Raw genomic sequence first — 24,286 nt, forward strand, 5'->3', positions numbered from 1 at the left:
CGGTGTCGCGCGCTCCCGCTGGGCGAACGTGTTCTACAGCAGTGGGCGGAGCCTGTTCTCGGCTTTTCAGTGGGCGGAGCCTGTTCTCGGCTTTTCAGTGGGCGGAGCTAATCGATGGTTCAGAGCAGCAACACGATAACGCATCGAAATAAAGAGGTAAGGGACAGAATTTTGTTATTATAATATTAGAAATTATTTAATTTTTGAGCCTTATTTAACCACTCTTTGTTTAAGATGATGGAGCGGTGAGATTTGAGCAGCCCAGGCTGCAGAGGACGTGTAGTAATAATAACCTTGCCACTCCCTGCAGTGCTGTGATGCCTGGTCCAGACCCTCGGGTTCATTATGAAAGTCTGCGCTTTTGTGCTAATGTAAAGGCAGGAATTTCAATGCTGAGATGCGGTTTAATATCTTTTAGCAACGTCATGTCCGTCCATGGATGCATCCTTGTAGTAATGAGAGTGTGTCAGTGTCTCGTGGCGGAAGAGAAAGTCAGGGATCAGTCAGGGATCAGTCAGTGATGAGTGATGAGAGCAGCTCCGGTTACTGATGCGCATCAAAGAGCAGCGCGCGCGCACGCCGCCAGGTGTGTACTGATGACCTGCAGTGATGAGATAATGTCTCTGTGACTCTCGTGTTGTCGATTCGATCCTAACATCACTACGGTCAACACAGTCCATGAGTGCTGTCTAATCGCCCGGCGGCCTTTTGAAACAGTGATTTTACTCGAGGAAAGTTTGAGCTTTTGTATTTTCTCCTATTTCCGTTTAAAATGGTTATGACGTCATAACCTCGTGGTTTACACGGATTCAGCAGACTTTGGCATGTTGACCAATGCAACATTCACGTTCAGCTGTACAACAAGCTGTTTACTCACTTTCAGTTCATTACTTTCTTTAGTTGACATAATAATAATAAAAAAGAATAAAAATAGTAATAATAATAAGAATAGTAATCATAATAATAAGAATAGTAATAATAATGATACTAATAATTATAATGATAATAGTAATAACAACAATAATAATAGTAATAATAATAATAATAGTAATAATAATAATAATAATAATAATAATAATAATAATCTTATCATAGCCTACATTTATGCAGTCTGAAAAGGAATATGAGATCCGGTGCTTTTAGTACAGACTTTGTGTTGGATGATATCTTCCAAGAACCTTATTCAGCAGTCTGATTCAACAGTATTTCTCTTTCCTTTGTGGTTAATAAGTGCTTTTGGTGTGCCTCATTTTTTAATGAGACTTTTGAATTTAAATACATCAGGTCCCATTAATTGTCAGAGAACTGCTGCCTAACCTCATTTTATGGCCTGGGGATTTTTAAAATCAGATTTTGGTAGAGGCTGAATCAGAGTAGTTTGATAGGTCTGAGCCTGATTATGTAATTCTGCCTGAGTGGGCTGATGTTGGTATTTATCCTAAGACAAAGACTATTGATAGTGGTGATATCTCTCACGATTACCCTATAAAAGGTTTAATAATGACTTTGTCGTGCTTAGTCATCCAGCAGAATTGGATTTTCTCTCAAACATTTGCCTCTGATGAAATAAAACATTTGATCATCAACAAAAGTGTTCCTTATTTTGGAAATGCTGCGTCAGCCAGCGTATGTCAGAAATAAGAGCACACAATGTTCAGAAATAGTTTGGTGCATGTATACTGACTTAAAAGAAGAACACTGCATTTCAGGGCTTTCTCTCATGTGTTTTGATAGGTATCTCAAACTAATCCTGCAACTGCTGCTTTACACTATAAGGAATATGTGTTGCTAAGAGGGAAAAGTCCCAAAGGACTGGGGATTGTTGTTCTCTTAACCAAGCCACTTGTTAAAAAAAAATAAATGTGATAACAGAACTCCAAAGACATAATATTTTTGCCATTCATTTCTTCATTTATATCCTTGAACAAGCACATTTTTCACATGGACATGAGTCACCTTTGATTGATTCATACCAACTGGTACCAACCTTATGAAAAGCTTTTGCACGATACATAAAGCAGTGGTTCTCAAAACCTTCTCAAAAAATAGCCAGGGATTCCTTTAACTGTAAAAATAATTTCATGACACCTCTCAGTACAGATTTAGTTTATGAACATAATCTTGCTTATTCAAACATCAGGCTTTTTTGTCATATGTAATATTCTTGTTATTTATTAGATCAGAAGAGCTTTTTATTCCTGAACTTTCCACCGACAGAACACATCAGACTCGAGTTGAGGTTATTTGATGTTACAGTCTGACTTGTGTAAGCTAAATAGGTTTGGATAAAATTTGTAATCAATCAATTTTAATTTCATTCAGTTTACCATCCTATCAGACTAACAATTATAAGAACTCGACACATAATATACACATAATAATATTCTATAATTCTATAATACATATAATACTTATAATGCATATAATAAACACGACACATTTACTTCTCACTGTATCTTTGTACTTCAGAAAGTGTATGCGATCTTCAGACCTTTGTAGAGATTGTCTGATGTTTTCACCTTTTTTTATATAGATGCTCTTTATAGTTGAGTAACATTTAACAAGATCTTTACAAGTCTTTATATCATGTTGGGATTTGTAATATTCAGCTGTTTAATGTTATGTGTTAACTTGAACACATAACTCTTTTTCACATGACAGTTGAGAATGTAAATGTTCAGATAAAAGGTGCTGCCGTTTGTACACTTAAACATCTCCCGGCTGATTTGCCACAAATCCCCAGAACTCTTTTCCCTGGCTTACCATTAGGCTGTTAAATGATGCAGTGTCTCCCTGTAGCTTCTGCCTCCGCTTCTCTCTCTAGCCCACATCCATGAGTCTTTCTAGAAGAGCATTAACAAAATGGAAGGAAACTAGTATCTCATTTGAAGCATCTTAATATAGCTTCTGTCAGAACCTTCATTAATGATCATATTGAATTAAAGAAAAATTCATGCTGGTCAGTGGAGCATTTGGCTCTATTTTCACTTTCCACAGCATGAAGATAGCATGACCCTGGGGCATGAGAATGCCCCTTTTGCATTTTTCTTCAATATGAGCAAGCAGTTTCATCTACATTCACCAAACGTTTGGTCTTCTTAAAAGGAAATTTTTTTTAATAAAGCTAGAATTTGTCTTGGTATGTAATATTCTGTTGCAACTTTTACTGTCTTTTACCTGCTTTATATTTTACTGTCCAAATGTTATCAGAAATCATGATGGTACATTGTTTTTCTTTTTCACCCGAAACACAAAAATACCCAGAATGCATTGCATCGAGACGTAATTCGGCAGCGCCCATTTAATCTCAGCTAAAGAAGGTTACTATCAGAACACCAAACCATAAGAGTCTTATAGATTTATACTTAATTTTTTTTAACTGAACAGCACTCTCTCTCATTTAGTGCTAATCCATAATAATACATGGATAGAATTTTACCTACCATTAATCCAATTCTACTGATTAATAGCACATTTGCTATGCATGCTCTGTCTGAACAGATTAAAAACCTTTTTTGTGTACAAACACTAAAGCGTGCGTGCTCGACACTGCCAAAAAACATACTGAGGACTCCGCAGCCAGCGCTTCAAACCAGTCGACTGTAAAAGTGGAATGAATGTGGGGTTACTGGGTTTCCCACTGTAGGAAACGATTGCATGTATTTAGCACAAAACAGAGAGCAGAAATGCTGCTCGCTGTGTATGGTCATCTCTTACTTTGTAACAATAACTAACAACTGTAAGTCTTCATTTTTGATTCATTTCAGTCATTTGAGTAATCCATTGACTTTGCGTTGCATTTAGTGATTAGCTTCTTAGCAATAGATAGCTAGCTTTATAGCTAGATACCATCATCTAGTGCTCACCACCAAATCTACCAATACCCTCCGTTTCCTCTCCCTCTCTCCTATTACCGTCCCACTCAAATATACACCATAACCTAATTTTCTATCCATGTCTGAAATATGTAATCTGCAGGAGCTTCCTCCAGTATTCTTAGTGAAAGATCTTACAAATCGGATTGTTTTCAAGTTAAGTCAAGTCATGAAGCTTTTATTGTCATTTCAACCATATATAGCTGACGCAGTACACAAAGGAACGAAACAGCATTTCTCTAAGACCATGGTGCTACATAAATCAGCACAGAACTAAGGACTTAGAGAGCTTAGTAAATTGTCTTAGCCAAAAATATAGTGCATCGTGTGCAAACTAGTGCAAACAGTGCGAAACAAAAGACAATACAAAATACAAAAAAAAGTTTTAGATTTAATACAAAAGTTCACAATCACAACCATGAACTATGCCTTTCTGGAAGTCAATTTTTTAATCTTTGAAATACTACTTGATAATGGATTCATCAAATACAACCCAAATTTGCTCATCATGATTGTTGATAATAAATTGTGAAGGAATTTTTTATATAATCAGTGTTGCCATGGCAGGGCAACGTATTATAACTAGGGCTGTCAATAGATTAAATATTAAACATACACTATGTATTTTGTTAAACATGTTTATTTTTAACAACATTATAACAAAATTGCTATATCCAGGAAAGCGAACCATCAGAACAGTTTTAATTTCAATTCAATTTTAATTTCCTGCTTGCCAAGCTAAAACACAACTAGTCGGCCTTTAACCAGCCGCTAAGGCGCACGGCTGACGTTTGTCTACTCACACACCGTATACATTGATCTAGTGTGGGTCAGTTTGCTGGTAGAACCTGTGATGTGTTTTGCTTTTAAATGACATTTAAAGATCAGCAAGATGTCAAGATATCTAGTTTGACATTTTAAACCATGTTGCTATAGTGAGAGTATCGGTTCATGTCACATTATATTTTTATTTTAGTAATAAACCTTATTAACTGTTACTGTAGTACTAACTCCTTCCTAAAGTGTTCATTTCGCCTTAAATATTAGATTCAGTGTCTGTGAAGATTCAGATCCAAGCATTCAATAATGCCGCTGTGGTATACTGGATGTAGTAATCATTTTTCTGCAATAAACAATACAAATGTCAGTCAAATGCTGAGTGTAATTATTGGTTCGTGCCTGAATGCTGACCAGATACTTTTCAGATGCATTAGCATTTCCTGCTAATTTGTAAGGTATTTTTATTATGATACATATGCAATGTTGTTACAGAAACTGTGGCTCTAACAGCACACGCAAAGACAGGAAGAATTAATCATAGGAAGCTCGGTGTGGTTAATCTACAACATTTTTAGCATGATCCAAAACAAGATGGAAATAAAATGACTTTTTTTTCTAGTAAACCACCACCATCACCACCACCACCACCAAACGACAACAAAAAGCCAGCAAATGAGTTCATTAAGATGTATGTTAATGAGAAAAACTTTACTCACAAATAAACTTTTAACTTTTTCTCAGGTTGGAAACAACATTTGTTGTGGATGAAGAGGATGACTACGCTACTGGATTATCTAAAGGATAATGATCTCCATTAGGATTTACTCTTATATATGTCAGTCTTACTTTCTCGCAATGTGTGCTCTAGTGCATCTCAGCTTCACGTCCTAACTGTCCTGTACACACCCTCTAACATAGTGAATGAGATCTGATTCGCCCATGTTGGTTTGGCTGGACTGTCACATTTTCTACCATGAAAAGGCCAAAGCAGCAGTCCCAGGCCTTTAGCTTCCTCAATTTCTTTAGCCGCAAGCCCAAGACAGACCCCAAGAGCGAGAAACCAGCAGCTGCCTTGAATCGAGATGAAGTGGTGATTACGCTGACGCCCAACGAGCAGGAAGACGTACAGAATGTAAGTCATAATTTACTTGAATGAAGCTTATTAGCACTTTTGCAGGCTTAAGTCATCAATTTAAAAATTACACTGATGATCGAAAACAGTTTTGTTTTGTTTTTAGATGTGAAGCACCTCAAGGCAACTGGTAGACACTGAAGTAATGCCACGTCTACTGGCGTTTTTCAATTCTGTAGTAGAATTTAAATTCTGTTTTGCAACTTTCCCATAGGGATGATGGAATGAATGTTAACAAAGATGTAGCTTTAGTAAAATGATCTTGCGCAATATAAAATACTACTTAATACCAGATTTTATACCCGCCGAAAATGAATAGGTGAAAAATATTCTTGTACCTGTCAAGTCACACTCTTTTGTGCTCTTTCAGGTTTTTCTGCAGGGGTAGTAGTGAATGAGTGAGTAGGTAATCTTAGCCAGACAGCTAGGTTGTTATTGTTGTTGTTTGTGAATGATATTCTCCTGAGTAATCTTCGCTGACTGTTACTTTATATAGAAATATTATCATTTGGTGCATTGATGGCTCAAGTGGGTAAAGCTATGTGTTATTAATCAGAAAGTCAGGGGTTTAAGCCCCAACATCACCAAGCTGGCCACTGTTTGGCACCTCTGTGCTTCATGGTTGACACTTTTGCTCTGACCTCAACTGCCTAAGCTGGGATATGCGAAGAGAAGAATTTCACTGAGCTTCTGTTAGCTTAAATAGAAATTCATGTTACAGTATGTAAGTTTGCTGGCTCTAAATAACTGAATGACTTTAACTGATTGACTCCAAATGACTCTGGATTCAGTTATACTCCAGCAGCAAGCGTTATCACTTCATGAAGGTGCTGCTGAATACAGGAGTAAAAATCTCACTGGATTAAACAAACTTTATTGGACTCAAATTCAAGAAAGAAAGCAGCCAGATAGAATCTCTAGGACTTGACACACAAAGACCTGAATCATTTTGTGAGATTTTTTTCAGCATTGAAATAATTTGTGATTTGACACTCAGGGCTTTAAGAATGCTGTTTTTTCTTTTCCTTTTCCTTTTTCTTTTAAACCAAGACTATTAAGTTTCAGTGTTATAATATTATTGCTGCTGTTTTATACAGTGTTACAGTTAAAAAGCTATTGTTGTTCTGTCTGTTTTTCTCTGTACCAGTGTTAAAGTTGAGAGGTGTGAATTGTTGGTCCATCCCATTTTCCCATCGTCCTGCTCTCAGCAGCTAATCAGAGAGTCACGATACTCTACATACAGAAACCTATCAGTGTCCTGACTAATCCTAAAACAGCCTTTGAGCAAGAAAATAATTCATATGTTTATACTGATCAGAAATGTCGATTTCCATTTCACCTCCACCGGTGTACTGTTAGAAAAGCCTCACTGTCGAGGCTGCTCCTTCTTTCACCATTAACATAAAAACAGTTTTTTCAACGTCACATTTACAGCTACACCCTTAGGTCAAAACAAAAGTAAATGTAATTTAGACCTCGAGAGCATTAGTGAGTCAACTGATTCCGTCAGAGATTTTTGGAAAAACATTAATATATGACTTTTTCTGCTAATTTTGACACTTTTGTCTGATCTTCCTTCAGACTCACTGATATCTTATTCAATTAGCATTTTAGTTAGGGTCACCTTGTTGTTGCCAGGAAGCTGCAAAGTTTACCACTCCGCATGAATACACAAGCACACACACACACACACACAAACTACACTATGTACACAATGACTCTGGAGGTTGTGTGCAGGGACATGAGGTGCAATACCCGGTTGAGAGTTCAGCCTTTTATTGCACGTGCGAGTTGCAAGTAATTTAGTTCTTTCTAGCTTAAGTTACTTTTGATGCAGGTTAACTAATCTTATTTTTAGTCTCTTTATGAAGCAGGCGATGTAATTCCCAATGCTTCTGCTACACTGCAGAAATGCCAGGGAGAGATTTTAGAGTGAGAGCAAGGGCATAAGCAGGAACATGCTTTAAGTGATTTAGCAGAATGTGACGTTTGCTAGTCTCTGATTCATGGCAGTTGATTGATTAGACTAGAGGCACACAACAATACATATTCTGCCTATTTAAATTGACATCGTATGACATCTGAATAGTATTTTTTTCAGCATAAAGAGAGCTAAATAAATTGTACCGTGATGCCTCCGTTTATTTAATACTAAGTAGGTGAATAATGTAGGTAGCGGTTGATTTATCTTTATTAATTGTTTCTTTCTATTCCAATGACAGATCCCTGTGCTCTTGTGGGAACTCTCTGACAAAAGAAAAAGACCTCATACATATAGACAAATAAGAATACAATAAGAAGTAATCAGTGCAACAATCGCTTGATACAGAACTATCATTTTGTATTAATTTATGATGACATATTTTACCCCAAACAGTACATTTTAATTTGCTGTTTTGTTTTCTCCCCTCTAGGAGCCACCTCACAGCGAGAGAGACGGAGGAGGAGATGTTGCCGAAACAGGCTCCATTAAGGCTGATGGAGCCGAGGTTGAGCAAGCTGTGGAGTGTGTTAGCAGTGGCTCCACGGGTGTCGTGTCACTTTCCTCCTCGAGCCAAGAGCAGCTTCTCGAGCACCTGGTAGAGTGTCCGTTGTGCCTGCTGAGCCAGCCTCGTGCCCACTTCCCCCGTCTGTCCTCGTGCCCACACCGTGCATGCACCGACTGCTTGCGTCAGTATCTGCGCATCGAGATCTCAGAAAGCCGCGTGGGTATCGCCTGTCCACAGTGTCCTGAAGCTCTAGCGCCACCGGATGTCCGTGCAATCCTAGACGACAGTGCATTGCTTGAACGCTTTGAGGAGTTTCAGCTCCGCAGATTCCTGGCTTCCGACCCTGACACACGCTGGTGCCCAGCTCCAGACTGCAGGTTGACACATGTTACTATTACAAGCTGTTAAATGTTAAGAGATAATATGGCAGCTCAGACGCAAACGGCCTACTTCTCTTCTCACCGTTGTACACTGACAGTACTGATTGTAAACAAACACTAACATACACAGGAAAATTTATCAAACCTTTTGTCATATTTTAGAATTCATTTTTATCATGGGATTTTGCCATTTGAGTTTTTGCCTGCTTTTGAAAGCTTGCAGCAGTGGACGCAGGTGGACGCAGTTTCTTTTCACGTTTTAATTATGCATAGCTGTAGAGGCCAGGGTTGGATTTCCTCTCAGCAACCACAGAGGCCTAATAAAGAGAAGCTGAGACTCTGTAGGGTTGATTTATTTTAATGTTGTACGTCTCATGCCCTCATTATATTATATTACAGTATATTATATATAAAACCCATGTTACTCTAATGTTATATTTTCTTACACTGTATTATTGCAAATCTGTGGCAAATTATACATAGAAATATTTTATCTGAGAAACTTTGGTACTTTTTATTACTAAGAATCACCTACTTACACCAAAAGAGGACTGATAGAGACGTTTCCAGCCATCTTGCCAACTCTGCACTAGAAATTGTTGCAATAATGATCTGTGGGATCCAAGCACCCATTACCGATTGAAACCTTAGTGGCTTGTTCCAGCCAAGTTACACAGAACAATAAAGAGATAAATATTGCAATATACTATAGCAGCCATATTGTTTAAAAATTATAGGTCAGACTCCTCTGAGAATTTTGACCAATTTTGCTAAGCATGTTATCATAGTTCTCAATCATGTTACTTATATATTAACTTCAATGCTTGTCTTAGCAAAGAGTCATACTTCAGATTACAGATTTAACAGATGGCAAGAAGACAAATTCATGTCCTCATCATTCTACTCTGAAATATCACTTGGTTGCCCCTTTATTCAGATTTAGATGTATACAACAATGCTTTTATTCCAACTGTGCATACCATTATGGTACTTGTAGATAAAATCAACTGCAGATAATGTTAATAAAGTGTGGTCATGTGTGTCATGTTACTGTTTGATCAGTTACGCGGTGATAGCGTACGGCTGTGCTGAGTGCCCCAAACTGAGCTGTGGCCGTGAGGGCTGCGACACAGAGTTCTGCTACCACTGTCGTCAGCTGTGGCATCCAGACCAGACGTGCGATCAAGCCAGACGACAACGAGCCCGTCACACGTTGGGCAGCAACGACGCCTCAGCACTCTACGTCTTCAGTGAGGAACCTGGAGGAGGTACAGCCCAAAATGTTGTGGTTATATAATGAATGGTCTGACAGATTGACCAAATCACTTGGTTTTTTTTCACTGTTCTGGAATTGTAAAAGATCTCTTATCATTTTAATATACTAGTAACACTTATCTACATCTCAGTAAAGTCTCAGTATAAACACTTAACTAAACCTCTAAAAAACTGCACTTAGTCTAACGCTTACACCTCCACCCTATGCAATATATATATATATATATATATATAATATATTATATGCAATATATATGCAATATATATGCAATATAATATATATTATATATATATATATAATATATACTGTATATATATATATACACATACATATACATATATATATATACGTATATATATATATATATATATATATATATATATATATATATATATATATATGTATGTATATAAAAGAGAGAGAGAGAGAAAGAGAGAGAGTTGTACTCAAAAGTTTGCGTACCTTTAAAAAAATTGTTAAACATTTATGCCATTTATTTGGAATTTTTTCTTATTTAAGGATAGTGGTCACATAAAGTCATAAACCCTTATGATAACCTAAACAACCTAGACAAGCCTGACAGCTTCTGGAACAGAGTCATTTGGAGTGAAGAGACCAAAATAGGAGTCAGCAATGCTAGTGGCACAGGGAGGTTAGTAACAATTGATGAATGCAGCAGGGTATCAGAAAATACTGGCAGACAATTTGCATTCTACAACACAAAAGCTGTGCATGGGACGCTCTCGGTTACTCCAACATGATCCAAGCACAAGGCAGGGTTGACCCTCCAATGGTTACAGCAGAAAAAGGTGAAGGTTCTGGAGGCCATCACAGTCTTCTGACCTCAATATCATTGAGCCACTTTGGGGAGATCTCAAACATGCAAACTGGAGTCATATTGCCAAGAAGAATGGGCAGCTTTACCACTTGAGAATTGAGGAGCTCATACACAATTATTACAAAAGACTGCATGCCATCTTTGATGCTAAAGGGGGCAATACACAATATTAAAAACTAAAGGTATGCAAATTTTGTACTATAATTTCATTTTCTTTTTTGTTATGTTGTTTGATGATTGTGACTTTCTGTTATGCCTTACATATTAATTTGAGTCCTATAAGAAATAAAATACATTTGTTTTGCCTTCTCACTCATGTTTCTTTAAAAAATGGTACACAGCTTGCAAATTCTCCCAAGGTACGCAAGCTTTTGAGCACAACTGTAGTGCTGGAGAGTGTATACACACACACACACACACACACACACACACATTTGTGGTGTGAATGATGTGAATATGATGAGACTAAAAGAAGTTCTCTACATTGTCAATAAAATATGATTGTATTACCTTTCCAATTCACCAGAGCAGTCAAAAGTCAAAATGACCTGGTCAGGCGTATTTTGACCTGGTCAGGCGTTTTTATCCAAAGTAATGTACAATTGAGTGGAGCAAATGAGGGTTCAGGTCCTTGTTTAATGATCAGGTAGTAGTGGCAGCTTTGTTCCAGGATACAAACTCACAACCTTTCAGTAATCCAGAGCCTGAACGACTGACCCAATCTTGCCAGTGATACAACCTTTAACCTTTTTCCCTTTTGGTCAGTCCTGGTCTGTGGTGTGTGTGCATTAGATGCTGAGGAGATTAAAGCTTGTCCACGCTGTGGTGCCTACATCATGAAGACTAATGATGGCAGCTGCAACCGGATGAACTGCACAGTTTGTGCCTGTCAGTTCTGCTGGCTGTGTATGCAGGAGATCACAGACGTGCACTACCTCAGGTGTGTAACCCAGTCACACACACACTGTCAAATATACAGTATTTCCCGAGATGTAAGATGTCATTCACATCACATGCAGGATGTAAGGCTTTAAAGCTGAAAATGTAGACTCGGTTGATACACCACTGATGATGTCACTAACTACAACCACAGTTTCACTGCAGGTGAAGAACACTTCTAAATAATAATGTGAATGTCCAGCTTTATGGCGTATACCATAATGTTGTTGAATTCTGGATTCTGAATGGTCAGAAAATTAATGATGCTGTTTTAATGCGCCTTTATCGTACTTTAACTATTACTTTAAGGATGTAGGTTCTAGTTATAGGTTATAACTGCGTTGTGTGTGTTTTAAAAACACACATATGGCAAAATAAGGAGGGTTTAGTGAAGGCATACGGCCTTATTAATGGTCTCAAAAAAGCAGCATTTTCTTATTTCAACTCAATTTTATTTGTATAGCGCTTTTAATTAGAAACATTGCCACAAAGCAGCTTTACCTGAATATGAAAATTCAAAACATATATATTATGAAACCTTACATTTAAATGTATCCCTAATGAGCAAGCTAAAGGCTACAGTGGCAGGAAAAAACTCCCTGAGACGAAATTAGGAACAAACCTTGAGAGAAGCCAGACTCAGGAGACCTCATCTTTGTGACTCCGGATAGTGCGATTGTAAATAATTGCAATTGAGCAATCAGGAGCTTTTGAGCAACTAATGAATATGAGCATCATCTTGATATCTGAATTACTTCCTAGTTGTTTCTGCTAAAGTTTTCAAATATTCAATACTGAAAGAAATTAAGCTTCATTTTCAGAGTGCTCTGCTGTTGTGAAAGTTGAAAGCTGTATTTCTTATAGGACCCAAGAATCTAAATATGTCTAAAATGTGTCTCTATGTCTTCAACCAGTAGAGTGTTTCATTTCGAGTCTGTTATACAAATACAGGAGGAGGCTAGCAGGCATCTCAATACAATATTCCTTTAAGCTGTTAGGTACAGAAGACCAGTGCAGTTGTAGCATCCTATAAGCGATCCTGTACTGTTGACATTCACATGATAAATACTGTTGATGGACATTCAACACATCTAGACTTTAGATAGTTTACTCTAATGGTTTGGCAATGGATTATATGGGCGGGTGTGTGTGTGTGTGTGTGTGTGTGTGTGTGAATGGGCTATAATTGTGAATGTCTGGCTCTATTATCTCTCTGCTGATGTGTGTACCTCTTCATGTCTGACAGTCTGAGATGTCCATTCTGTCTGAACACTGAGGACAAAACTCTCCTTATGACACTTCAGCTGCTAGGACATTTTGTCAATATGTTTCTCCTTAGCCGTGTTTTATGTTGTCCACTTGAACCTTATGTTCACGTGGTCTTTGGTCACAGTGCCCTTTGGCTGTCTGAGTTGTACATAAAGTAATCACAAAGGCATGCCACATATTAATTAAGCCTAAGATCCTAGAACTGTTTGTCCATACAGTGAAACCCACACATAATAGCCCTTCTGCTTAACCTGAACAATGCAGCAATTGTTAGTTGTAGAGCTCATCATTCATTTGAATCTAAACATTTTGCTTCATAGCACAATCACATTTTGTAGTAAGAACACAATCATTTGTGGACGCAGACTGCAGATGTTTTTTTGTTCCTAAATGAGAGAGAATGTATTTTAATTGATTATTACAAATTACACAGATTTTAATTAGGATTATGTAAGGAGTAGCACACACTGTGTGGTTATATCAAAATAATCCAAACTGTGGGGCTGTGAAATCTTGAAAATCCTGAAGAATTGTGGACCACAGCAATCTACATAAAAGTACAATGATTTATTTATTTATTAATAAAAGAAACACCCCACATTTTAATGAATTATACTGTAGTTAGCTTTAACGTTGTGGAACACCTGAGAGAAAAGTTCATTCCTTTTTTCCCCTTAAGTTAAACCTGTGATGAACAATAGTGTCTCTCTGTCTGTCTGCCTTCCTGTCAGTCTCTCTCTCTCTCTCTCTCTCTCTCTCTCTCTCTCTCTCTCTCTCTCTCTCTCTCTCTCTCTCTCTCTAACAAAGCATTGACACCAGACAACCATTTCATAAATTTTAAATTTGTCTCCTAACAAAACAATCGAATGATTAGGCATTTTTTCCGTACTCAACACGTTTTCTTTAAGACATATTCTGTGTTCCAGTTAGGGTTGCAAAATTCCGGGAATTTTCAAGGCTGGAAACTTTCCCTGGGAATTAACGGGAATATATGGGAATTAACGGGAATATATGGAAATAAACTGGGAATTTTAAACAAATGCAGAGTTGCCTATAACAAGGAACTTAAAAAATCTTGCAGCATAATTGTGTTTAAAACAACAAGATTTAATGCAATTTAAGTTGATTTTGTACCCTGCATTCTTCGGTCACTTGCACATAGCACACTGCTTACTGGAGGGCCATTGAGGCCAAACCCCCTGCATGTACTTGCATTCTTCTATAACATGCACAGTAACACTTTATTTTAGGGTCATTTAACTAGTTGCTTATTAGCATGAATATTAATAGAATATTGGCTATTTATTAGTACTTATTAAGCACATATTAATGCCATATTCTGCATTACCTTATTCTATGTTACCCAATACCTAACCTTAATAATTACCTTACTAACTCTTAATAAGCAGTAAATTAGGAGTGTTACCACATGCACAGATAATTTGATGACCCCCCTCACACACTCACTCCCACCTGAAATAAAATAAAATCCTCCATATATCACTTAAGGGGGGATTCACCTCCATTTTTCAGGCCTTGACTACCACAGAAGCAGAGACCTAATAAGCTTGAGGAAAAATGCTTCATTTTACATTTTGATTGGGACTTTTTTAGAAGGGCAAGTGTGGGGGATGCTTTCATGTTACAGCAATCATAGGGAAATATGTTTATTACAATTATTAAGTTTATTATGTTTACTGCAAGCATAATAATGTTTATTATGCTTTTGTGTTACTCAATGAAAGAATCAGTTAAAGCTGATTAAGTCAAGAGGTCATTTTTATAATTTGTATTACCTTGCATGAATGTCTGCTTGATATGAATGTCTGCTAAATGATATAGTTTATATACATTTCCCTATATTTCCAAATAATTCCCATAAATTCCTGTAAATTCCTGTAAATTTTCATAAATTCCGGTAAAGTTTCCAATTTGGAATATTCCCAAAATTCCCCAGTTTAAGTTCCCGTGGAAAGTTTCCGGAAATTTACCGGACATTTACTGGAAACTTTCCTCCCCTTTTCAACCCTAGTTCCAGTCCTTGTTAATTGTAGCGCTACTATAAAAACAACAACATATTAGATCTAGCACATTAATATAAGCCCATCATTTATGTTAGAGTTGGAAATACTAGCCAAGCTGTTCTGTTATACAAAAATAACACACACGTTCCGACCAATTAGATTCAAGAATTCATCCTCGCTATGGAATAAACCGGAGTATCGTCACATCTACACGTGTGATTTGGTGTATTTAACATCACAACAACAGTAAAACTACATTGTATATTGCTAAAAATGTTCAAGGAGTAATTACCTTTCAAAGGCTTGTCTTAACCAGCTTTAACCTGTATCTAATGTGTATTATACTTTTCCTCCTCCTTACTCTTTACTCTGTATTTTCTACAGTCCATCAGGCTGCACTTTTTGGGGAAAGAAGCCGTGGTCACAGACACGTAAGGTGCTATGGCAGGTGGGAATGCTGCTTGGGGCTCCAGTGGTGATCTCACTGATTGCAGGCATCGCCATACCAGTCATTATCGTAGGCATCCCGATATACATGGGCCGCAGGGTACGTATTTAACCTTTAATCTAATTAGAGCTACTGAAATCAAACATCAGCTGCTTAGACTTCCATTCCCATCTGGTATTTTCATGTGTCTCAAATATATCTCCGCTTTTACATCATATTTGTAATAGCAGCTCAGTGTCACAATAAAGTGTCACAGTGTCACAGCTCAGTGCCCATACTGAACAAAAACCCTATAGACATTATGCTTAGATAACATAACGTGCAAATGTTGTCAGTTTAAGGATAAAAAAAAAAACAACTTTAATGAACTTCACTGTAGATAAAGCTACCGGTAAAGCTTTATTTTAATATATACAGGAAATTTAACATACTGTAGTAGCTGGTATACATGTTTAAAATAAAAAAAAAGTGAATAGATATAATGTAAATATATTAGAAGTGTCTTAAATATTAACATCGTTGTTAATTAGTTGGGGGCACGGTGGCTTAGTGGTTAGCACGTTCGCCTCACACCTCCAGGGTTGGGGGTTCGATTCCCGCCTCCACCTTGTGTGTGCGGAGTTTGCATGTTCTCCCCGTGCCTCGGGGGTTTCCTCCGGGTACTCCGGTTTCCTCCCCCGGTCCAAAGACATGCATGGTATGTTGATTGGCATCTCTGTAAAATTGTCCCTAGTGTGTGATTGCGTGAGTGAATGAGTGTGTGTGTGCCCTGCGATGGGTTGGCACTCCGTCCAGGGTGTATCCTGCCTTGATGCCCAATGACGCCTGAGATAGGCACAGGCTCCCCGTGACCCGAGGTAGTTCGGATAAGCGGTAGAAGATGAATGAATGAATGAATGAATGAATGTTAATTAGTTCTAAGGGTAGCTCAATCCCATGTGATAACTTCAAAACTGATAGCGTTGGTGACTAAATGGTCTTGTAGTGGAAATTTCTATTTACTTATTTACTCATCTGTACATGTAGCTGTCCACTTATCCAATCACCTGACAGATGTGTGTGTTAATACCAAGTGTGAACAAGACATTTATGATTAGAATATTTAGGATTAAAAACGTATGTCTCTCTTGGTGCTTGTTTGCATCTGTTACACTATCTTTCAGGTCCATGGTCGCTGTAAGAAAAACAATATCTCAGGAAGTAAACATTACTTGACAGTAGCCAGCGGGGTCATGACATCAGTATTCGTCTCTCCGGTCTTAGCAGCCGTCACAGTGGGTAAGATTATTTAAAAGATTTTTCAGTACATTAGTCGTAGTATTAATGCAATCTGTAGGATCGCTTTTTGTTGACAGAAATGTATGCACTGTAAACCTAGCCATAAGAGAGAGGTGAGATATCATGCAAGGCAGAGAACACCTCCCATCGCTAGTAGGCTGTTACTCATGTAGGTGGCTTATGTAGGGAGAAAGTGCTGACTAAAAGCTTAGTATCTCAGTTTACTCCCACAACAAAGCTCTGCTTTCTGCTGAAAGGCTTCATCTTTTATTTTGGGGCACTGTGCACACACATAGTGATCCACACACGCATGCTCTTGTACGTAATCATGTCCTTCTTCATGTTGTCATACTGCTAGCACCATGGAAACAAATGGGAGATTAGATTCGGGGCTTTTCAGGCACAGCGATGCCTTCGAGTCTTGTTTTGTCACACATATGTTCACTCCTCTAGACCCTCGATGAGTCATACTTTTCTCAGTATTAGGGCCACAGCGAGGGCATTAGTGGCAAAATTACAGCAGCTTGTTGCCACTGAAGTGACAGATCGATCTCCATGGCGTGACATGAATTCACATTCACTTTGTGTATACTGCCTTCGCTCTCTGCCTACCTTTCTCTCCCTTTCTCTCTGCTCGCTTCTCTCTCTCTCTCTCTCTCTCTCTCTCTCTCTCTCTCTCTCTCTCCCTCTCTCTCTCTCACTCTCTCTCTCCTAACATTGTCAACTCACAGCCCTGATCCAGTTTTATCAGTTTCACAGAGGAGCCCTGTCTCCTGAGCATAAGACTGCTACACAGTGGTGTAAACAATGCTACTCTGTTCTGCTCCACACTATGAAGAATGATGACCTTTTGTCCCCTGGCTAAATGAGCTGTGACACGAGTCTCTGTTGCATGTATTATTTCCCTGTATGTTTACCGTACTACTGGTTGGATTATTGCTCCATATTTTTGCAATGAATAAGTCGTGATTTTAATATACAGTACAGTAAAGTTTATATTATACTTAGTTGAAAATTGAGGTCATATCTGGAGACAGGAGATTTTTCCTAAAGTTTTCTTGCAAATTATAATATAGTGGTAAGATGGAAAATACCTAAAATAAATATTCAAAAGAGCTTCTAAATATCAAATGTCATCCCAGCCACCCTAACCTACCAGATTAACCTCACACATTTTGCAAACTTTCAAATTTACTCCAAATTTACTTTTTTTTCCTTATAAAAACCACTGATAAGGTGACATTGTGCAGGATCTCCAATATTAACCCTTTTACCAGTACATCTTTATTCTGTTGAAGAATTGACATTTTCTATTAGTATAAACAAATTTATCACCTCAAGTCTGATATGAATTTCATTAGGACACTGTTGGCTTTCATTGTGAGATGTTTTTTTTTAATCTCTGTTGGGATAACATACATTTTAAATGCTAATAAATGCACTTGGGGCATCTCAGAGAGCAGAAGTGAGTTTGATATTACTATTTACTTTGAATATAGAAACATTTGTGTTGTGGGGTTGGTGTTTTAATTGTTTTTGGGTTTTTTGGTTGTTGTTTTTTTTTACATTTATATGAATATATTTTTTGTAGTGGGCTAGGAAAAAATGGAAATCCTTCTGAAAAACTACAACTTTTGTAATTTCATATATCTATTTTTATTAACAACCATTAACAACCACTATGGAGTGTGACATGACAAAGAAATGACAATACTGAACATGGGCAACCCCAAGCAGGAGGAAATTCCATTTTTTTGGCCTTTGGTAAAGAGACATAACTGACATTATTAAATCCCTGCCCTTTCCTCCTTTCACACTTTGACCCAGTGCCATTTGCCAGTGCCATAAAAATTGTCTGCTCTGTATTTTCAGCGGTTGGAGTGCCTCTGATGCTGACATACGTTTATGGCGTCGTCCCCATGTCTCTCTGTCGTAATGGCTGGTGCAGGCCTCAAAATGAAGCCCCTGAAACACGGAAGATTCAGTTAGAGGATCTGGCCAATTGTAAGTATGCCATTAAAAGACACTAATATGCAACCTAATATGCAATGAGTACTTTTTTTTAGACTAGTTATATTCAGAACGTTATTCAGCAAGAGATATGAATTCTAAACTAATTTAATTTCTGTTCAGGTAATTTAGTCTCAATTCATTATAGTAATGATATAGGAAAATGTTCCACTTTTATATTAGTGAACTATATATTAATCACACCTGTGGTACTAGCTCCAATATATTGTTTAGTTGACAATGCAACCTTCTGATCTGATGAAATTTCAACTTCTCTTGAAGATTTTTTGTTTTCTCATGTAGTCAGTGATCACTGGAGTGTGCAGCCCAAGCCAACGCTCAATGAAATCGGGCTCCAGGAAGTGAGTGTGGACGAAGCAGTAGCATTACCCAGCACCAGTGCTGTCCTGTCACAGCCTGAGGGATTCTCCAACCTGTGTGATGATGAACAGGTGGTAAGCAGCAAACAAGACAAATCAGATGATGTGGATGCTGTCAAGGAGTGTGTCTTTAGCAGCACGCAGACCTTTGCTTTGAGGTGGGTCCATATATTTCTAAGTGAAATACAACCAAATTTGAGATGGATGTTATTTTATTTATACACTGAGCCATGTTTACTTAATGATGGGACATCCATAACAAATAGTAAACAGATTATGAGAGTTAATCAACATGAGGCTGGTATTGCTGCAATGTGTGACTACAGGGAGGGGACCAATATCGAGGTACGGGTGGAGATCGAGGCACAGCCACGTAGCGGACGTCAGCCAAGTCTCAGTAGTGTCCTCTCTAGCCGGAGCCTGTCAGCCGAGTCCCTCCGTCAATCACACGATCCTCTCAGTGCCTCCCAAATGCCAGTGAACGACGACCCCCAGCCAGTTACACAGACAGGCAATGTCTGATCACCAGCCGCTTTCACCACCCACTGTACCTCCGACCAGCTGCTTCTAGCCTCTATCTGTTTACACAGAGACAGAGAAATGGAGACCAATGGAGCGAGAAAGGACAAGATGGGGAGAGAGCAAGGGAGAAAGAATTCAGTATCACGAGAGAGGGCATGGGGACAAACATCTAGAGCAGCTCCCGATATACCACTCGGATGACTAAAGATGATAGTATGAACTAAAATGACCGAACGCATGTTTGCAAGCCAGTCTTGTGGTTGTTAGCCTCTTTTTTTACTGTGGTACAATGACAAAAAAAAAATTGGCTATCCAGATGGTATTTAATTTAATTTATTTGTTTAGCCCTTCTTATAGCTGCAAAACACTTTTGTATGAAGTGGCTGTATAATTCCCTTAAAATATAACAATAAATTCAAGAACCACAGCATGTTTTTCTCTGAAGCAGTGAGTTTCCTAGTTTGACATAGAGCTTTTACACAATATTATGGAATCGATTGTTTCCTTGCCTGGAGAATACAATACTATTGGCAACCTTGCAGCAGGGTATCATGTCATTCCCATATGGTGTTCATTCACTTAAATTATACAGAATATTCACTTAAATTATACATTATAAGTTCTAACAGAATACCAGGTACTGAACTATTTAAGTTGCAATGAAAATAATGGGCCTTTGATTTAGATTTAGCCTACAAGCCTACTCATTTAAATACTAATCTATAGCTCTCCCTTTATGTAGTAACTAACTAAATATAAGCCTTGTTAATGCAGTTAAAAGGAAGGCGTCTTGGCCAAAAAAATTATTCGCCATAATTGTATTGCATCCAGTGTGTAAGAACACAGATTGCTTATTGAAATTCATTTAAACTTGAGTTATTTTATAGAATCTCTATTAAGCCGCATTGTCCTACTCTATGTCTAAAATGATTGAGCCAATAAACTGCATTCAGCTTAGATAATGCAATTGGATGAGCACTTTTATGGACTAGAGATACTAAAGATAGTATGGAAAGAGGTTTGTTAAGAGGTGTGTCCAGTTTATGTTTACAGAAGGAATCAAAGTAAGCTTTGGTAATATGACTAGACCGAGTTTTATGAGTACAACAGGAGTCTTAGTTAAAGCAGTCTCTTTTTTCAGTTTTGCTCTCTGCAATTCAGCAGTAAGCATTAACGCAAAATCTCTTATCAGCATGTCATCTGAGGCCTCTTAATTCTCAAGAAAACAGCAGGTGGGTAAAATCTTTGATGATGATTTCATCTTGGGGGTGAATTTACCCACAGCTCCAAAGTAAATGTATGTGCAATGTAGATGAAAAAAGTTGTTTTGAAAAATTGAAATGTTGTATGAATAAACCGATTCTAAGTAAGAAATTAACTTTGTGTTCATGGTGAATGTGTGTAGTATTACTTGGCTTTTACTGAGCTGTCAAGCTTGAATATTTCTTTATTAAACTTGTAATGTAATAACAACAAAACATTCCTAGAGGGAGCTAAAGGACATGTCATGTTTGGACACTTGTATCATCAGGTAATTTACTTCTTGTGCGTAATTTTTGGCACCGATTAATTGCATTATTAGATTCATTTAAAAAGTTGTTGTTTGGCAGGATAGTTTGGGGGTAGATGTATTTTTTTAATTAAAATTGCTATACAGAGGTTACACTACAGCATCATGTGACTACTTTAAGAGTTATTTGCGTAAAATAGAAAGAAAATGACATAATAGTTAAAAAAATAGTGGAAAATAATTAGCTCACAATTTAAAAAAGCATTTAGGAGTAAACAGCACATTGAGGAAAAGGTGTTCAGAATTAAAGAGTAAACATTAAATAAAAAAAAGGAATTTAGGATTAAAGAGCGATGTTGATGTTAAAAAAAATTAAAATGGGAGCTCAAAACACTGGAAAGATTAAGGACAAGAAGACTACAGAGGAGGCAGAGATCTGATTTTGTGATTAATATGTGGGTCCTAAAAGTTATGAACAATGGTATCTTTTGTGCCTTTAACTGTGTTGAGATTAATGTTCCCATATTGCTGATTCCACATCGTGTAAGATAAGCACCACTATCCTAATATGTACTTCTGCTGCAAACAACTTGTTGGTTAGCACTACTGAGTGATATATACTTATAGTGAATAATCTCTTTAAGTCCAAACTTTTTTACAGAGGTTCTGCTGAATCATGTGAAAAAAAAGTCACATGTAAAAAATAAAATATACACTACCAAGGTGGACAGAAATGTGTCATGTGAGTCATGTTACTCTTCTATACATTGAAAAGAGCAATGTGATCTTACAGCTGACTGTTCTTGAATCTTGGGTATTTTGGAATTTGAGGAGGTTGTCTTGCCCATTGCCTGATTTTCAAACGGAGGAGCAGAAGGAGAGGCAGAGGAGTGTGTATAGATAATGAGACCTGCCTGGTTGTCATTTAGGAGCCTAGTGCATGTGCAAATTGCTTGTCTTGGACCATCAGAATGGCCCAAGACAGAAGTGGGTCCGTGGTGGGTCTCATCAACAAGAACGACAAGGCAGCATACAAAGTGGAGGTGCAACAGCTAACTGTCTGGTGCAGAGCCAGCAACCAGTCTCTGAATGTTGATGAAACTAAAGAGATGGATGTTGATTTCAGAAGAGCACAGAGCGACCACTCTCTGCTGAACATCCACGGATCCTCTTTGGAGATCGTCGAGAGCACCATATTCCTCTGTGTTCATCTGGCGGAGAAATTCACCTGGTCACTCAACACCAGCTCCGTCACCAAGAGAGCCTCTCTACTTCCTGTGAAGTCTGAGAAAAAGCATTTCTCCCTCCCCCCATCTTGACCATGTTATACAGAGGGACCATCAAGAGGTTAGACAGCTGCAAAGATCATTGGCGTCTCTCTTTCCTCTTTCATAGACATTTACACAACACGCTGCATCCGAAAAGCCAACAGCATTGTGGAGGACCCCGCACACCCCTCACACACAAACTTTTTCCCTCCTGCAGTCTGGAAAAAGCTACCAAAGCATTCAGGCCATTCCAACCAGACTCTGTAGCAGTTTTCACATGCTGTCCTACACATTCAGTCAATTTCTATTTTGCACAACTCATTACCTCATATAACTGCTACTATTATATTAAGTGTTCATTCCTGTATTTTTGCACATGTACTGTAGAATATACAGGTATGTACTCCGGTCAGCCTGCTGTCTCATTTTACAATGTACTGTGTGAGCTATATGTGGTTAAAATGACAATAAAAGCTTCTTTACTTGAGTGTTGAATTAACTTGAGAATAAACATGCATTACCATTATATATGAGGGTAAACATTATTTGCCCAACAAAATAATGTTTGTGGTTATGAAGCTGCTTTTTACAAGCTGAGCTGAACCAAAGATAATAGACAATACAGCCTGTACGGTGAAAGCACCAAAAACTTTCTGCTTTTTCTGCTTCATTAAGATCGTGAAGGAAAACATTTTGTCCATTTTGTCAAAATACACACGACCATATATCTATTAAATCTAAAAATCTACTTTTACTTATATTAACTTTATATTTACTTTTTAAAGATGTCTCCACCTGGTCATTAATGGACACATTTTTAAATCCATAGAGAAAACCAGCTTATTGCCTATTTACTGAAAATCCAGCTATGATCAGCCAAAACATAGGCAAAGCGTGTTAAACTACTAGATCATCTTTACTAGCTCATAAATCCTGGTAGCAATTATTGCTATTAATGCTACAATATCTTGTCAAGCTATTTTATTAAGACAACACAAGTAATAGTCTGACCACCAACTCCTGTTTTTGTATGAACTATTTTGTGAAGCAGAAAAAAAAATATTTTGGCCAATATCTTTATCTGGCATTTATGCAAATATTTTTCCAGAAAAAACATTACTAGAATTTGTATTATTATTATATATATTTTTTATTTATTAGTTTTTTTATTGTTTCAATAACAAATGATAACAGATAACAAAATGCAATACCATATTATTCAAGTCTAAAAATAGGGTTAGGGTTAAAAATACAAAGAAGGGGTATCGAGCAATACAATTAATTTAAAAAAGAGGAATTAAATTAACAGCCTTGTAAAAGTCCATAGTTTTGATAACTTTTTAGCTTGTAAGTCCTTTTAAAGTTTCAAAAGAATTTTTCATTTCCAGCTTAAAATGGAAAATGTTTGTTTTCTTTTCAGACCACTTACATTAATGGATGTGAAACTTTCCAAATAAAATAAAAAGATTTAAAATTAAAATATAACATATCGCCATTTTACTTTCCTTATATATATTTTTTTAATTTAATATTTAATATTTTTAAGATTTTTTTTTCTGTATATTAAATTTTGTCCCAAATAATAATTCAAAAACATATTCAACATCAATCCAAAAAAAAAAACAAAAAAAAAACAATTGCACATACAATCAAAAACAAGGTGCGGATTCTGTATTTATATTAGAAATTGGTTTGTTGGATAAATTAGGTGTATAATTTGAAAATATACTTCACTAATTTTATTGTTAATGCAAACATGACCAGAAAAATACAGAATCCACCCGCATCAAGGCACCTCCTTTTTTTTACGTCACCCCGGAAGTGGGTGGTGTTTTGTGAACGCGCACCTTTCCATCCGTATCCAAGCA

General features: G+C 37.4%; 1 protein-coding gene across 3 annotated transcripts; it reads left to right on the top strand.

Moving 5' to 3' along the window:
• Positions 1 to 105: 105 nt before the first annotated feature.
• si:ch211-278j3.3 (E3 ubiquitin-protein ligase RNF19A) lies at positions 106 to 20,973 on the top strand. 3 transcript variants are annotated; one of them, XM_060866585.1, is made up of 10 exons: positions 106 to 156; positions 5,397 to 5,787; positions 8,202 to 8,653; positions 9,719 to 9,924; positions 11,536 to 11,710; positions 15,387 to 15,549; positions 16,614 to 16,728; positions 18,601 to 18,732; positions 19,021 to 19,276; positions 19,445 to 20,973. In XM_060866585.1, exons 2-10 carry the CDS (start codon positions 5,629 to 5,631, stop codon positions 19,638 to 19,640), a joined length of 1,854 nt encoding a protein of 617 aa, XP_060722568.1. In that variant the 5' UTR covers positions 106 to 156; positions 5,397 to 5,628; the 3' UTR covers positions 19,641 to 20,973. The 3 variants fall into 3 exon arrangements, with proteins under 3 accessions (XP_060722568.1, XP_060722569.1, XP_060722570.1); XM_060866586.1 differs by having other exon boundaries at positions 19,042 to 19,276; XM_060866587.1 differs by having other exon boundaries at positions 11,563 to 11,710.
• The last annotated feature ends 3,313 nt before the right edge of the window (positions 20,974 to 24,286 follow it).

This window comes from Tachysurus vachellii, chromosome 3 (assembly GCF_030014155.1).
Source record: "Tachysurus vachellii isolate PV-2020 chromosome 3, HZAU_Pvac_v1, whole genome shotgun sequence".
NCBI lineage: Eukaryota > Metazoa > Chordata > Actinopteri > Siluriformes > Bagridae > Tachysurus > Tachysurus vachellii.